At 38.5% G+C, this 17,258-nt stretch overlaps 1 protein-coding gene across 1 annotated transcript; it reads left to right on the top strand.

The window, feature by feature from the left end:
- The first annotated feature begins 667 nt into the window (after positions 1 to 667).
- LOC108677696 lies at positions 668 to 16,591 on the top strand. Its single transcript, XM_018165961.2, has 2 exons — positions 668 to 975; positions 8,853 to 16,591. Exon 2 carries the CDS (start codon positions 8,868 to 8,870, stop codon positions 13,890 to 13,892), a length of 5,025 nt encoding a protein of 1,674 aa, XP_018021450.1. The 5' UTR covers positions 668 to 975; positions 8,853 to 8,867; the 3' UTR covers positions 13,893 to 16,591.
- The last annotated feature ends 667 nt before the right edge of the window (positions 16,592 to 17,258 follow it).

The raw sequence follows: 17,258 nt of genomic DNA on the forward strand, positions 1-17,258 counted from the left end.
CCCGGAACTGCAAGAGTCCCAAACTTCACTCCGTCTATCGATCTCTTGACTTGATTGTATAATAATCGTGCGCAGGTACATCACTCGGGCATACGCGATCAAACGCATGCACTCATGCACCTACTGAAGGCAAATGCCTTTTATCCCATGGCCATCTTCATTTAAGTTTCCATCGCTCATATCTTGCAAATAATAAAAGATGAAACGATAATGAAAAAAATGGGCATGAAAAATTCCAGGGATATGATAAATAAAACGCTCCAATTTGCGAATGCCAAATTGCCAAGTACTTCCGTTTGCGCAACGTACCCTCTGGGGCATCCTTGGTGCCATGGACGTCTTCGTGTGGCATCCTAAGACCCGCCTTCCGAACACTTGGATTCTCCTTAAGAATTCTTTAAAATCAGAGCCTCCATTTTAAAACTTGATCGGTTTTAAAGTTAACCCGTTCAGTGGTGCCTTGCAAAGCGTTCTTAAAACCACGCCGCCCTCGTCAAGTCAGCATCCAATAGTGAGGGTAGCGAGGGCAACTCAAAAAAAGGGTCGTGGGGCGGAGTGAACGTCACTCGGAGACCATTGGATCTCTGGCGCACGGAACTCCGCCTCTCGCGATAGAGCCTGCGAGGCGCCTGCTTAGCTGAGTTGTGTAGTAGCGCGCGATGCCGCTGCTGGTACAACCACAATCACGACGTCTGCTCAGTAGTGATCGAGCCAGTGCCCTTGTTGGATGTGTGGCGCAGGTCATCCCTGTCAGTCAGACCCTCTTTTTTCCTCCTCCTCCTCCCGAATCTCATCGGCGCTCTGCAGCATCGATCCTAGCTCCTGAGTCCCACGTGCGCTTCTTGCCTCGCTTGAGATTCTGCCACTAGATGGTGCCAGCGCCCCCATTACCAACTCCGTGCAGTTGCTAAAACGAGTTCATCACCGAAAGCCGTTCAAACTTCCACAAGAGTGATTTCACATGAATCCCTACAGGTGAGTGTTGGTCAGTTACCTCAATTACCGAGTGAATGCTAAGATGCTTCTCATATCAGTGAATTTTTCCTGAGGTGGTCCAGGTTTTGCCAAGAATTTCGAGGATGTCTCGCAAGATGCGATTAGGCCGGCGTCGTCGGTCCGACAGACGCTGCGGCGCATGGCCAGCGAGGAGCGAGCTAAAATTTAGCGTCGGTCGCGCGCACCTGTTGGCGTTGAACCGAGAATCGTCATTTTCTAAAGTCTGAAGCAGCTCGCTCGCCTTGACCTTGAAAACTCCTAAATAAAGAGGGGCATCTCGGCTGGAAGCTGAGCTGCCGCTTTAAAGCTCGCACTGGGTCAAATTTACAGACTTATTTTGCGCGTTTCCTGCATCGTTAAGTTTAGTATTAGATTTATGTGGAATATTTGTTGCAATACTTGGAGTCTGTGTAGATTGGCGTATCTTTTTCGAGTTAGGTGTTTTGAATTTCTTAGGTTCGGAAAACAATTTTTGTTATTGAATGAAAAGCTGCATCAGGGAAAATGTTTACTGGTAAATTATAAAGTAATGAATACAAGCAGGTGATCTCAAATTTAATCCATATTTATAAGAAGTTTGAACGTATTATGGAGAACTGAAGTATCGTATAAAACTTTGACACATATTAGGAACAACTTATAAAAGTAGATATCATAGAAACGTTTGGCGTGAAGTTAATTGCATTGCCGCGATGAAGGTCTAAGAAGTTGGTGATTAAATTCATGAGCGCGCAAAGACTTTATATTGATTAATCAAGAGCGTTTTAATGGAAGATCGTGGTTGGAAATTTCTATCTTATACTCATCCTAGCTGCTATATATTTTTTCAGTTGAATGTTCGTGATATTCTTTACATTAAATTCCGGCGTGCATTGATAAAATGATGTGTTTAACCGGTAATAAGCACACTTTTTTGCATCGAAGAATAGAATTGAACTTGAATTAGGATCATCCTCAGTTTGCTTGTGCAGTTAAAAGTGTGAAGGAAAATAATAATATTGAAGTCTATAAACTAGGATAACAATATTGTATCGAAAATAACAATATCGATGTCTATAAGTGATCATTGATCATTACGAATGAAGAGAAGCTGAAAATGTACTCTATAATATGGAAAGGACTTCTCAATCTTATTGTTCGCTATAAGGTTAAATGAAATTTTCAAAGTATATATTTTTGTCCATTAAAGTGGAAGAGAGTTTTCTACAAATTTCCTTCTAAGATTCTAATTAAATTATGAAGCCAGAACTTGCACGTTCTTTAGCACGCTCAAAATTCTTTTAGATACTTTTTCCTCCTGCCCTCCTAATAAATTAGTCTTGCAAAAAAATGTTAGCCGCTTCTGAAAATGTCGGCTCGCGAGTCACGTTCGGGATGCTTTTCCATTGATGCACGGATTGACGCGCAACGGTCTAAACCCGGAGCTTCTTTTGAACTGAGTAATTTTTATAAGAGTATTGGCATGGATATTTGGCTCCAATTTATCCACTGGTCAGCGTGACTTGGCAGTTTCCACGTATCGAGTATAAGAGCGGAATTTGTCTCAAATGAACTTTGATGTTTATGGAACGCTTGCTGATGGCTGAAACAATACCAGCTTTGGATGACTTTGCATATAACAATACTTGGTTCAGCGTTGCTCATTTCACGTAAAGTGTTTACTAAATATTTGATGACATTAATTTAATTAAAATTTTAACTCCAAATAAATATGTTGATTATTTGAGGCAGACATAAAAAATCACTGTATCAATGGAACATTCAAACGCGTTTAGTCCCAGATGTAGTGTCTCAGGCCTTCAACGCCCATCTTAACTAATTTGCACAGGAATCCCACCAATATATTAAATAATATTTCGATCTTAATTGCAACTCAGAAAAGTGCTTGATTTCTGTTTATAATTATTGCCTAAAAGCATTTAAATGTTCGTGCGTTTTTCTAGCAGAATAGAACATCAATGACCGACATTGCAGAAACTATAAGCACGAGTTGCAGGAGTCAATCGGTGATAAAATGCAACATTCGATCGGTTGTTTGTTCAACTATCACGCGATCATGCACCGTCCGATTGATTAACATTAATAACGTCTTCACCACTTCCAATTCATAAAAGACTCGGACCGCTTCACGCACGTGCTACAGCTAGAATTGTCTGTACGTCACGCGTTTATAAATCTATTGAAGAGGCGCAGCTGCTTTATAGCACGCGCTGATAGCCGTTTAACGAGTTTCAGTTAACGATGCGTTAGTGAATGTAATAGGAGATTCAGATAGTGGTCTCTTATATAGTACTTTTTTTGATGGCTTATCCTTCACAACTAACGTTTTAAATTTATATAAATTATCAATTTTTGGAGTTCAGTGGAAAGATTTGAATTATTCTTAATAGTTTCTTCATTAAATTAATGTAAGATAAAAATGCTTATTATACCAAATAAAGGAATAGTTAACATTAGTTTAAAGGAAATTTATATCTATATTTATGTATTTGATATAAAAAATTTACATTTATATATTGGAGTATTACAGTTCATTAAATTAATGTAAGATAAAAATGCTTATTATACCAAATAAAGGAATAGTTAACATTAGTTTAAAGGAAATTTATATCTATATTTATGTATTTGATATAAAAAATTTACATTTATATATTGGAGTATTACAGTATATTTATATAATGTAATATATTTATACATTATATATTATACAAAAATTATTTATATCAAGACATATATGAATACAATATTAGTCTCCCGTAGTCCAACATTTTCCCAGCTATATTAACAAAAGTTAAATACTCTGAATAACTCGATCTTGAGAACATTTCATTTTATTTCTGAAATATTTCATCCTTTCCTGTCAGAATTGAAGCAGGATATAAACACTTTACCAGTCATTCTAATCCAACTCTGTGTAATCCTCAGCAACTCTTCAGTCGATCGTACTCGGTTTATAGGTATAGAAAAAACTCTTTCTTCTTATAGAGTCCCCAAGTTTTTTGTTGTGAACATAAAGGCCAGCTTGGTTGAGGCTTCAAGCTCAAATGTCTTCGCTCGACAACTCGATCTATTCGACTGTCTTTAAAACACTGGCCACTCTAGAACTTTTCTCAAGCCACTTATTGGAATCTCAATCGGCAGTGACATATAGAATGTATTGTCGGCAAATTATAAAAGTCGTCTCCTTTCATCATTCTCATATCAACAAGAGATTTGAGATCATATACCTATAGACAAGCTCGCAATTTTATTTACATATTATAAAAGACTCCTTAATCTAAATATTTGATACATATATATATAACTATTTCATCGTTCTCGTAAAAAACGATTTTTGATCATATTTTGCAGATTTTTTTTCGCAGCAGCAGTTCCCTAGCTTATTGTCCCGATAAGATGTTCTGCAACGGTAGCATTTGTTTGATACTGATCCGAACCTGTCAGGGGAAATTCTGTCGGTCAGCGATGAGAATTAATTAAAACGTCATTCAATAACTGATGCCAGAAGACAAAAAAATTGTACATCAATTATTGCCCCTAATTTTGCACCCGCGTTGACATTCAAACTGTCCGCTAAGTCTATATATACGCAAATGGAACCTTTCATAGAACACTTAGCAATTAGTTAAGAGGTGCCTACATTCAATAATAAAGATTTACTTAATTTGTAATAGTTTTTCATTATAAGAATTCAATGAAAAATGCTATGGCTCCAGTATAATTTAAACATACGAGTATAATAAAAGAGAAAATCAATTTCAACGAATCACTGTATTTTCATTTTAATACTGCGCAAATATAGCTTTAGAAAAATGTTTTTTTTTAATTCATGTGCCTTCCTATATACGGAAGATTTTTGTTTTCAAATTCACGACAATAGTTCGAACGGCAAGCAAATGACGTCATCGCATAACATCATACTATAATTAGTTAAGCTTTACGTAACATTTCAATTAATGAAAACTCGGTCCTACCACACGCGGCTCGCATGCGATGACGTTAGAACGAAACGGCAGAATGAATGAGCATTAGTGTGGAGATTTCGTCCATTCGCTCATCTCATTACCGGTACTTGACATATGTCATGGAAAAACTAGGCCACAGAACGTATGTCATGGATGCCCTGCCTAGATGCATGACACTGAACGGTTAAATCAAGTTCATGCCACACCCGTTCCACATGTATAATAGCTGAAACCATGTAGCATACAATCTGATCTCGATGCTAATGTTTGCAGGACATATCAGTCAAGCCAATGATAAAATATAATAAAAATGAACGTGTACAGTACGGTGCATGGAAATTAATGACGCAAGCTTAAATTTTCCTATACGTGCATGCAAATGAGGACTTATATTAAAATAACCTAATGGGAATTGATGAAGGCATATAATTGAGAACACTATATATACATAGCTGTCTATAATCGATCAGAATTATTTGTGAATATACAACGAAGGACTGCAATTTTACAGTTAATAAACAGTTATTTCACGTTATTAGAGATGTTAGTCAAAATATAAGTTAACGGCATTTAAACGCGTAATTTGAACGTTTTTAGAAATAAATAAAAATTTAAAATTTTTTACACCGTTTGCCACTTTTCAAGTAGGTTTTTGTCGACATTCACGATTCAGATGCACTGTGGTTCGACCAGTTTCAAAAATTCTTCGTGACACCAAAAAATTATAAAGATAAATTGGTTCTTATGAATTTAATGACAAGATGAAAATGCAATTGAAGCGTTGACTGCCAAAAATATTTGAATTCAACGTAGAGTTTGAATGCAAAATAGTCTTTCATGGATCAGTACATAAAGAAGAATAGTAAAAAATATCGAATCTAGGTCGTGCATACGCCAGCACGCATTGTTAACATTGTAAAAATGAAGCGCCAAACCAAAAAATTGTAAAAAGACAATAGAGACCGAATATCGTTTGTTGAAATTATCAGAGGCCGGATATGAAACAATTCACCGACGTGGAAGACATTACTGAGCGATCGAAGGTGAGGACATCGATAGCAATTATGGATTAAAAGTAAAACGCGAACTCAGCGAGGGTTCTATTCCCTCATTTATTACAGAGACAGGTGAGGGCGAGTATAATTGCAGCCGTCCGGACTCGTAACTCTCTTTAATAACGAGTAAAAACTCTAAAGAACTCCCGCATTTGGCTTGAACCGGATGCTGAGATGCGAGGCTCGTGGCCACGTATCTATGATTGCACCCAACAGCTCGGTTACACAGATCGGTACCGATGAGAACTTGAATTGTGAGGTGTTTATGTAACATCATTTATTAATACAAATTTCAACAATAATTTTGATCGATCACGAATTATTGAACTTTCATTTTTTAAAGCTGCTGGGTTTTCGTACAAGTGACAAAAGAGCTTAAATATTAAAACTGAAATTTTACGATGAATCTAATCGAATGAGCTCAAGATACCGTAATCACTTGTACATGTGGTTTGTAATTCATTAAATGAATGAATGTATTATTAGATGAAACTATGCACTTGCAAATTCGTAAATTTAATCCATATTACGTTCCAATAAATTCAATTATTCAGGTTGAAAGCACGAAGTACAATAAAGTATAACGAATTTATTTGGAATACCGGAAGGCTGAATTATGTATTTCCGCTAAATTACTATTTACCGTTTAAAAAATTTGTTATCGATCTAACGAAACTTAGACTTCGATAGAGAACTTGCTTTTTAGTGGGAAATGATGCACAGCTAAAAATGTAGCTTATCCACCAAAGTTATAATTTCGACTCCGGATGTAATTGAGTTTTTAATTTCCTTTAGAGCACTAACTGCAAATTGGGCGATTTGCCGCTCCAGGCCCGGTGGGCATGAGCATTTCATGGACACTTTCCGCTGCCGAAAGTAAAATTTTAAATCGAAGTTGCATATGTTTATTTTGGCAACTTTTATTAAGCTAGCGAATGGTAAAACGATTTAAACAATTCCCTAAGTTTCTGGAGACAATTTAGATTTTAATTAAAATTATTTGTCGCAACCGTATGATGTTGACCGACGATTGAAAGCCAACGTTTCTAAATGATTCAAAATATTGAGGAACCTTGAGGAAATCCTGATATATTTTTAAACATCGGTATAAATTTAGGCAATAGTTAGCCTAAGATTACATAAATGATAAAAAAAAACAATAAGAACCTGGCTGCCATTAGTATTGAAAAAGTTCAGCTGGATCAAAGAAGTGCGTTATGAAAAAAAAATTAGAGTTGATAGGCATATTTAAAAACAAAGCATGAAACCGCGACAACATCGTCGTATAAATTCAATTGAAGCTGCCAGTCTGAAACTAAGTCTCCAAAGCCAGTCTGAAATTAAGTACGAAAGTTTTTACATTACAATACATGTTTAATTATTTATAATGATCACCTAGTGGAGTTGTACTCTGTGGCTGACAAAACGAATTCCGTCCCTAGATATGGATTAGCTAGACTTGGATTAGCTGGCAGATTTACGATACCACAATATATTTTTTCGTGAATGCGGTAGCATAACCGTTAGGGCGCCTCACGCTCGTCCACCGGATGTGACCGCGATAATCAAGTTCGCTTCGACGGCCCTCGCCGGCGTGAGCCCTGCCAGCGACTCTCACTTGGTACCTCGCGGCTGTACAAGCGAGGAAAACAATAATAAACTAAATAAATAAAATGGTCATTTACTCTTATAGTCGTTAGTATATAAGAAAGCTGATATTCGTGAAGCGCTTTACTCACTTTGCAGAGAAAAACTCCAATATGTGTGGCACGAAATAAAATGTAAAAGAAATATGAAAGTGATTACAAGTGTTCAATGTCAAATGAAATTTTGTATATTAAATTTATTAATATGCACTAATTTAAAGTATAATTAAGTTTGTATGACTAATGTGTAGGGGGAATAGTTCGCTAAATTATGCTCCCATTTCTGCCATGCCATGGTAAACTTTGATTTCCTGTTTCAAACGCTCAAAAGATATTGATATTACACCAGATCGAATGTCCAGAAAAGTTGAAGCTTATTTTTTGTGCGATCATAAGGACAGTCGAGTGCGCGATGTTAGCGAGATGACAAAGCGGGGCGCAGCGAAGGCACCGGCGAGCGACATCCAGATGGCGGATGGGGCGAGCAATTAACAGAAGCATAACTAGAGATAACAATCAAAGAGGGGGATTACGAGAATAATTTTAAACTGGCTTGCACGACCTAATGCAACAATCATTTGATTCTGTGGGATCCCGTTCTATTACGTCCAACGTAATTTGTACGGAAAACTTACAACCAAAAAAGTTGGATACAGGGAAACAGATATGGTTGCTTTTAAACAAAAACTTATCTACCTATATAGTTTTTTGCGTTGCTTGCTGCGTTGTTAATGAACCTATACATTTTTATCATTTGCAAAAAGTTTCTTGCATGTCTTGTTGATTAGTTCGAAGTAAATGACGGTTCAAATTGCAGAGAAATAAATTTTTGTCTCGGATATATATATTTTTTCATGCAAGTGTTTATTACATTGCAATACTATATGAGTGAGACCAAGATTACTATTTGAGAGACCATGATTACTACATTGAAATTCGTATGATGAATTGAAATAACAATAGGCTATAGTTTTTATACTGTTTCTGACAGGAATAACAGTGGTTTTCCATCTGATAGATCGCTGCGCATCGATTATTTAACCCTCTGTCTCCAGACACATTGAACTGGTAACTAGAATACCTTAACTTTATTAGCTTAAATACAGGATAGTAGGCAATATTTTTTTGTAACCATCGTTCACTAATATTGTGCAACCAAGTTGATAACGCAGATTTATTTTGACTTGCAGATCGCATAGTACAAGATGGCATCGACCGCGCTGAACTCGAGGTCCATAGAAGCCATGGTGACGTCGCGCCCAGAGACCAGCAACGCAACGTCTCCAATGAATGGCCAAGACGTGCCCTCGTCGTACCTGGCTCAGTACACCGCTACTCTTGAGGATTTTGCCCGTAGAAATGCCGAAAACTTGATGAATGCGTCGTCAGTGATAAGAAGCGGGTCCCCTCAGGGCGATGAAGTGACTACTGAAGACGAGGATGGAAGTGGTGACGACAACAGCTCTGGAGGACACAAGAGTTCCATTGCCTCGCCTCTCGACTCGGCCAAAAAGCGCCGCAAACAAAGCAAGCCTAGTAAAATTGGAGGATCCGATGGAGGCAGCGTTAAAAGTGAAGAAGTGGACAAGGAAGAACTTGACAAAATGCGTGATAATATTCTATATGCTTCCCCAAGAAATGCCAACGATGAAATTCGTGGAAACAATATCGAAGAAGGGGGTTCAACTTTAAAGTGCCCGCATTGTCAAGTGGCGGTGCATACCCACGAGGCTTTACGTAATCACATAATTGAAGAACACATTGGTCGGATGCTTACGGAAGATGAAATACTCATGCGTCATGCTCAGATGACCAATCAGAAAATACTGCAGGAACAACAGCAACAGCAATTTCAGCGCTACCAACAACACGTCTTAGCTGAAACTCTTCGAATACAGAATGAACAGAATGAAAAACGAAGAGAAAAGGAACATATTAAAGAAAAGCAACAGCAACAACAACAGCAGCAACAACAGCAGCAACAACAACAACAGCAGCAAGATCCTCAAACAAGCATACACAATCAGAATGAGAGAATGCCACTGAATCATCATATGCTCTCACACCCGCTGCACCTGCAGCATCAACAGCGCCAGCAGCAGTCAGAACAGCAGCACAGTGTATACGAAAGAGAAGAAGGAGAAACTGGCCCGTTGAACCTTAGCAGTACTCGATGGGATAACAGATCTAATCCTACCCAAGATCCACAACGAAGTCCGGTCACACCTCTGCCCGCGTCTATTCCAATGCCCCCTTCGTTCGTTGATGCCCGTTTCAACCTACCCGGCCTTTTACCTTTCGGACCTCCCCCGTTCCTGCTACCCTTCATGCAGCAAGCCGATAGAGAAAATCCTCTAGTTAGTCCGGGGCAAACCGGTTTCCACCCAGGACAGTCACGAATTTTTAATCAAGAAGCGTTCTGTGACCTCTGCAACAAAGAATTCTGTAACAAGTATTTCTTGAAAACTCACAAAGCTAACAAACATGGTATTTTTACTCCAGAACCAAGCTGCTCGCCTATGCCACCGACACCTCCAAACCCAATTGGGCAGTCAACTCCTCTGAACTCCAACGCATCCCTTATGGCACCCCTTGTTCATTCCCCAATGACCCCAACGTCAATGGGGGGATCACCTTATGCAGGAGCCTTTTTTACCGCAAATTTGGGGAATCTCGCTGCTCTACGTCCTCCTCTTCCAATTCAGATTCCTCTAACTCCAAAATCACAGTCTTCTTCTTCAAAAAATGATTCTTCTTCGATCTCAAAATCTGGTGTTATCAACTTAGATGCGTATTGCGAATTGTGCCAAAAGGAGTTTTGTAACAAATATTTTCTGAAACGTCATAAGCTAAAGATACATGGCGTCAATATTGAAGTAACTATCAAAGCCCCGAAAACTAATCCAAATCTTGATCGACCTGAGGGTTGGTGTGACGCGTGTCGACGAAACATCGGATCGAGGTCGGCTTTGAATGCTCACAAACTCCACGTACACGGGCCGCATATAGTTAATCATATGCCGCCGGCCACAGACGCGACCATTCGACATCCTTTGGATTTTAGGCCTCATGACACTCTGCCTGCCAAGCCTCGGAAACTTGAAAGGGAGTCGAAGGATAATTTCAGTCCGTGGGATACCATGATGAGAGATCGAGAAGCTCTCGACGAACGACTGATCTGGAACAAAAAACCTAAATCATTTGATGGTACCTCTCCTCGAAATGAAGAAGTCAACGGCGCAAATGAAGGAAAAGCTCTTCCAGAAAATATTTCTTTCGACAGAAAAGCAAACTCTCATTTTTCATCTCCAGCTTCATCGGAGTCTTTCTTCAAGAGTGCGAACCCCAGAATGCTTATTAACGATCATATGTTTTCACAATTCAATGAAATACGCAAGATAAAATTGCCCCAAACCAATGGCGAAACGGAGATTATTCCGAGCGAGCTTGAAGTTAAAGTGGAAGCTCAGTCAGTCGACAATAATCAATCGCCGCCGAAAGAACGAGTAGATTCCGAATGTGACCCTCCCATGCCAGTGTTGAAACCACAGAACGGAAACGAGAGGGAGATGGATACATCGCTCGAGACCAACGAATTTGAAGACAGGGCACCCCCAGTTTTAAAAGAACAGGCTGTTCCGCTTAATAGAACTCAGGATGAAGAAATGCAGGAGCCTGGGCAGCTAACCACGGAACCGCCAAGAACCCCAGGTGGTGTAAGTAACTCCACGGATGACAGTTCCAGGGAAGCGGGAATCATAGCGCGTGTGGGACAACCGGCCATTGTACAAGCGCCTCCAGGAACAAAATTTACCACAGAACAGCTTCGTCAACTGGGGGTAATCAATCCTGATGCATTTTGTGAACTATGCTGCAAAGAGTTTTGTAATAAATATTTCCTTCGCACGCATAGATTGAAGAAACATAATATATATACGCCAGAATATTCCGAGCGCTCAAAACAACATTACAAGCTAGAAAATCCTACTAATCTTTCCCGGATTTTCGACAGGCAATCGTTTGATTTCCGACCTCCAAATATAAATGGCATGGATTCAGAAACCGAATGTAATATATGCAGACGCCCTTTCCCAAGCCCTTATCTCCTGCATATGCACAAATTTTATTTTCATAAGCCAGGTTCAGAAGCCATGCAAGGTGAAAATATTCCAATGCCTGAGCATTTACTATCTCAGGAACAACTGCGACAAATCGCTATTCAGGCCCATCATCAAAAAATACATGAACATCATCAGTTTTTGATGCGCCAGCAAAAGCACAATGAAACTCAAATGCAAATGGAACAGCCAAAGTGCGAAGAGAAATCACCAACTCGCGATAATATACCAACTTTTTCTTCGGGCCTTCCAGAGGAAAATTCCAAAATTCAGGAGCAAATCTCAGCAAATGCTTCTTCCAATGAAACTTTTGACAAATCTCCAGTCGTGAACACTTGCTCTCTTGAAAATAAACCTATCGAAGGATTAAGGCTGATGAAAACTCCAGATGAGCTAAGAGACCACACTAGTCACTCACTAAGTGGTGAAGCAGATACAAGTCAAGAACTACGTAAGCTTCAATCAATGATCCTAGAACTCAATCGTCACGGCGACGAAGGAATCGTTTGTAAAGTGTGCCAGAAAGAAATCGGAAACAAGTATTTTCTACGGGCTCATATGATGACTGAACACGGAATCTTGCTTCAAGATGACCACGTTAGGAGTGAGTCGGCGCAAACTCCAAAAACTCCTTTTGATGTCGGTGGGAGAATTCCATCCCCTCTGAGCTCTCCTTCAACCGAAAGTCAAGCTTATTGTGACATCTGCAAAAAAGATTTTTTCTCCAGGTATATTCTACAACAGCACATGCTCAGCACTCACGGGGTTTTCACACAACATCCGGGTCACACACTTTTCTTTGATCGAATCAAGGCCGAAATAGAAGGGAAAGAAGAACGAAAACCTCAATCGGTTTCACGCTCATATTGCGATATCTGCAACAAAGAACTTTGTAATAAATACTTTATGAAAACACATATGTTAAAAATGCACGGAATTAATGTTGAAAATGGAACAGCAGGTGGCGTGACTTGTGATTTATGCAATAAAGAACTATGCAGTAAATATTTTTTGAAAGTTCACCGCCAAAACACGCATGGCCTGGTCGAAGACATGAGAGACGGCAAAGACTTGAAGGATTTATCGTTCAAAGACTGCAGAGAAAGTGATGAGAATCCAGAAGACCCAACCGCAATTGAAATTTGTCCTCTATGCAATAGGAAATTCAAAAACATCAAATGGCTGCGCACCCACTTAACGCAAGACCACGGCGAAGAGGGCAAAACCAAATGGGAGGAAATGGAACCTAACTTACCCCCAATTGACAATCTGAATCAGAACTGCCCCAACTGCAATATATGCGGTCAGTCTTTGCCAGACCTAGTTAGTTTACAACTCCATATCATAAAGCATCATGGTGGCGAACAGAATGAAGACATGTCGGACGATGAATCCAGTATAAATATTCATTGCTCAACATGTTCTTTCGCCTGCCGCAGCCCGACTTTACTTGCAGCGCATGAACGGAGTCACAGCCCGGGACAGTCACTTAAGAGTAGCCTTTCAAATTCTGGAAGCATGTTCCAGTGTGATATTTGTTCTCAAATGCTCCCAAACATAGAAATGCTTCAACAACATTTGATCGGACATCGACTTCAAGGGTTATTTGAGCCTCTATTGACTAAGGAAGTCTCTAAGGAGGAAAATGACTTTATGCGATCTGTTTTCAACTCACGGAAAAAAATCTGCAAGCGCTGGAAGTGCAAAAAATGTGCAATAAGCTTCAAAAATCGCAGTAGTTGCTTGGTACACGTGTTCAGTAAGCATTCCAATCGACCTAACCGTCACTCCGTCATGACGAAGACCCTGTGGGGAAAGAAGGCCTTCAAGTGCCGCAAGTGCGGAGTTTCACGGCGGCGGCTAGGAAGCCTACTTAAACATTTCCGCATACACTGTAAAAATATCAAACAGCCAGTTAGTTTACCAATAACACAAGCACAGCCCTACGACACGAATGACTCTAATCACGAGTTTTTGATGCAATCATTCTTGATGAATAGGGGCCACAGCGGGGACGCCGAAGAGCCTTTTGTTCCATCTCTGGTGAGACTCCCAGTTTCTAGGCGGGTACATCAGCCTCTTACTGTGTCATTCACGTTGACACCCGCTTAAAAAACTGGCTTCTGAAGAAGCTACAACTGCGTTAACTTTGGAAGAACTTATCATATAGTGACCGACCACTGTTTTATGGGAATAAAAACTGACGTATGTATATTGTCAATTATATATACTTTTGGTGACACTTTGATGAGAAGAAGCTCTCGATGTTCCGTGAAGATCAGAACTCATTTTGACATATCATAGCTGATTGAGAAGCTCACCTACATTTGACATTCACAACTATTAAGTGACATGTTTTTTGGCATTTCGTCCAGGTGTGTTGATATTTGTTCCCGGAAACGTCTATGTATATAGGTAAAGCTTTCGCTACTACATCTGTGTGACTGTAAGGTTTTTTGGTGATGTCTGAGCTACATGCTTGTAGTGGCATCATATTATTACTAAATATAGACGGTAGCTAGAAATGCTGAGCGTTGTGTGGGGTATTATTAAACTTCCTGGCGTGGAAAATGAGTTCCTGGTAGGTATAAGACAACTTATAATGGTACTAGTACTGTACATTAAATTCCATGTCGGTAGAAATTTGAGTGGCGTGTTGATAAGAAGAATTAATCTCTAAACTAATTGAGAAGGCGTTCAACGTACAAGCAAGCACGATACGCCTCTCAAAATTCAGCGTTGCTTCGGCGGCAGTGATTCTGATGAGGAAAATTGCTGGTTGTTTCAATTTAATGTTCATATTCTAGTCAGAGTTGAGGTGCTTCTTCGAAAATAACCTAGATTAATAAGTATGTATTTTCTATAATTTAGACGAGTTTCTGGCTGAAATTTTTACAGAGAGTAAAATCAGGACCACCCCGAAATTTTATCCAACTTAACTTTCGACAAAAAATTCGATCATTTATTGTGTTGGCTTTTGTTAAAAAATGAAATTTAAATTCTCTTTATTGTAGTTATTCCTGAAATAGGTTAGGTACATTGCTCCATGCATTTCCAAATAAAATTATTTCTATGTTACGTATAAATGATGTAGAGACCTCAAGAATTCCACATCTATCTAGTCATACAAACAAGGTATATGTATAGTGAAGTAGTTGTATATGTTTGAAAAGTGACTTGCAAGAAGTAACCTAATTATCATCTAGATATTATTGTTGTTTGAGAAAACCATTACCACGTATTCTTCCAAAGCCTAAGAAGTTTTGTTGAAGTTCTCTGCCTTGTTATTTTCAAGATTGTTTAGATTTGGAAGTTCAAATGCAACCTTGTGTTTAGTGAAGGTTGTGAAAAATGTGACTATCTTAGATACGTGACATTCTAAATTACTATTCCCTACGGGAATAACCTAACCATATGGCTTTTTATAGTCATCCTTATTTACAATTACGTGGTTCGTGCATGAAGATGTAATTAACTTTAGATTTTAGGTTTCTTCTGATTAAATCTCCGAAAATTCTTTGGCATTCAATTTGTTGACCTCTAATTTTCTAAGTCAAAGTTTTAATTTGACATATGAAATGTTTACTTTTAATTTCCTTAAATATTTACCGTGAAATTATGTAGTGGCTGAAATGCTAGCTTCAAATAAATATTGTTTTGTTATGAAATTAATTTGTTGTTTTCTAACGAGAAACAGAATTCAGTAGCATACATTCAGTCGAGGAGATTCATGACATAATGGCCGGGAAGAATTATTTTTTTAATCAATATCGCATTGCGACGATCTGTGTCAAGTCCCATGGTTTGATAAAAGTCGATTTATTGATGCCGTTGATAGATGTGACAACATGTAAAAAGGTAGCTCATAATTAACATGCAGATCTTGAGATTCGTGAATGGAGCATTCGTGTCATAAATCTCAAACCGTTACAACTAACGTTTGTTTGTAAAATAATTTCGTGCTTTGTTTGGGTTTTCCTCATATCTTGCAGATTTCCTCATATCTTTCAGTCGGTGTTATTTGCAAGATAAATTAGAATACGAACAGCTTTTCTTTGGTAAATAATTAATTCTAACTGCAATTATATTTTTCCACGCATATTGTGACGACGATTCGATCGACTTGTGGCAGGATAACAAGCGTAAAGAATAAAAATATGCACTAGAAACAAAAGGGCGTATGAAATTTATCCATGAGAAATTACGGTTTCCTGCAGCGACTGTCATTATTCAGCACATTCCAGCCTCCACTATATACTCGCTCTACAGAAAATGTCTAACTTCAAGCGGTCTAAGGAAACGCTATTAGTCTTATAACAGTAAAGTTATATCGTAAATATTGCTTTTGAGGCCTACTCGTATACATCTGAAGGTTTTATTTAAAAAATTAAGCCGATAAAATGTGTTTTTCAATCTACTCAGTTTAAAACTATATATTTCCACCGTTTTACTGCTGGAAAATCATTAGCCTTAGCATTCGTTCTATGACATTCAATGGCCAGCCCGACATACATAACATTCCAAATACGTTAATTAAACTGATTACTCATTGCCAGTAATATTTATAACAAGCAATTGCTAAAGGGATAATTATGCAGCATTTCTCATCTCTTCAATCACGACCTCGTGCTGTTTCTTGCTCATAAATTTCAGCCAGACATGGATGCGCAACGTGAAATAGATGTTCGTAACTGCAATTTGTGTCATATGTCTTTTGTTTAATGAAGATCTGTTTAAGCTATTAATATTATGTAATTTATACTTTATTGTTAAAATGTGTCTAAAGCGATACGTACATAAAAGTCATAATGATATACTAACATTGTATTCTTATCCCGCTTATCTATCAGAATTTTGAGGTACTCATATATTTACTCGGTATTATGAGCAAGACATCCGTGTCTTCTCTGCGCACTCTATGCCTGTCGAATATTGTGATAGGTTCGATGAGGGGCCTCCGTGAAAATAAAATAATATGGAAAAAATATGCGAAACCTTGTTCAATTGCGGGTTCAGTTAAAACCTATAGGCATACGTTTCAATTGTCACTCGCTCTATTCATTAATACAGACTGCAGTATCAGTCTGCATACAGACTGTTATACAATGTTTCATCAATAATACCTAAAAATTCGACTCTCGAGTTACGAAAAAGTTTTTATATTTGAGTTGCATTTTTAACAAGTAACTTTGAAAACTCAAGCTGGCTTAAAATAAAATTTATTCATATTGAAATCGACCTTGAATGACTTATTTTCAAAATTCCATTGAGAGCTACAGGACGGAGGTCAGTATACAGTGCAAAACATCTCAATGAGGCGGTCTCTTATCAAATGAGTTGTATGTGCGGTATCTGTGCCGCACTTATCTCTATTACCTACATTACTCGGTCATCATCATGATAATGGCTTACCGTGCATGTCAGCAATATACTTCAAGATTATCATGCGATTTGTTTGGCGGTGTTTTTGATGGAGGG

This window comes from Hyalella azteca, unplaced genomic scaffold (genome assembly GCF_000764305.2).
Source record: "Hyalella azteca isolate HAZT.00-mixed unplaced genomic scaffold, Hazt_2.0.2 contig3725, whole genome shotgun sequence".
Lineage (NCBI taxonomy): Eukaryota > Metazoa > Arthropoda > Malacostraca > Amphipoda > Hyalellidae > Hyalella > Hyalella azteca.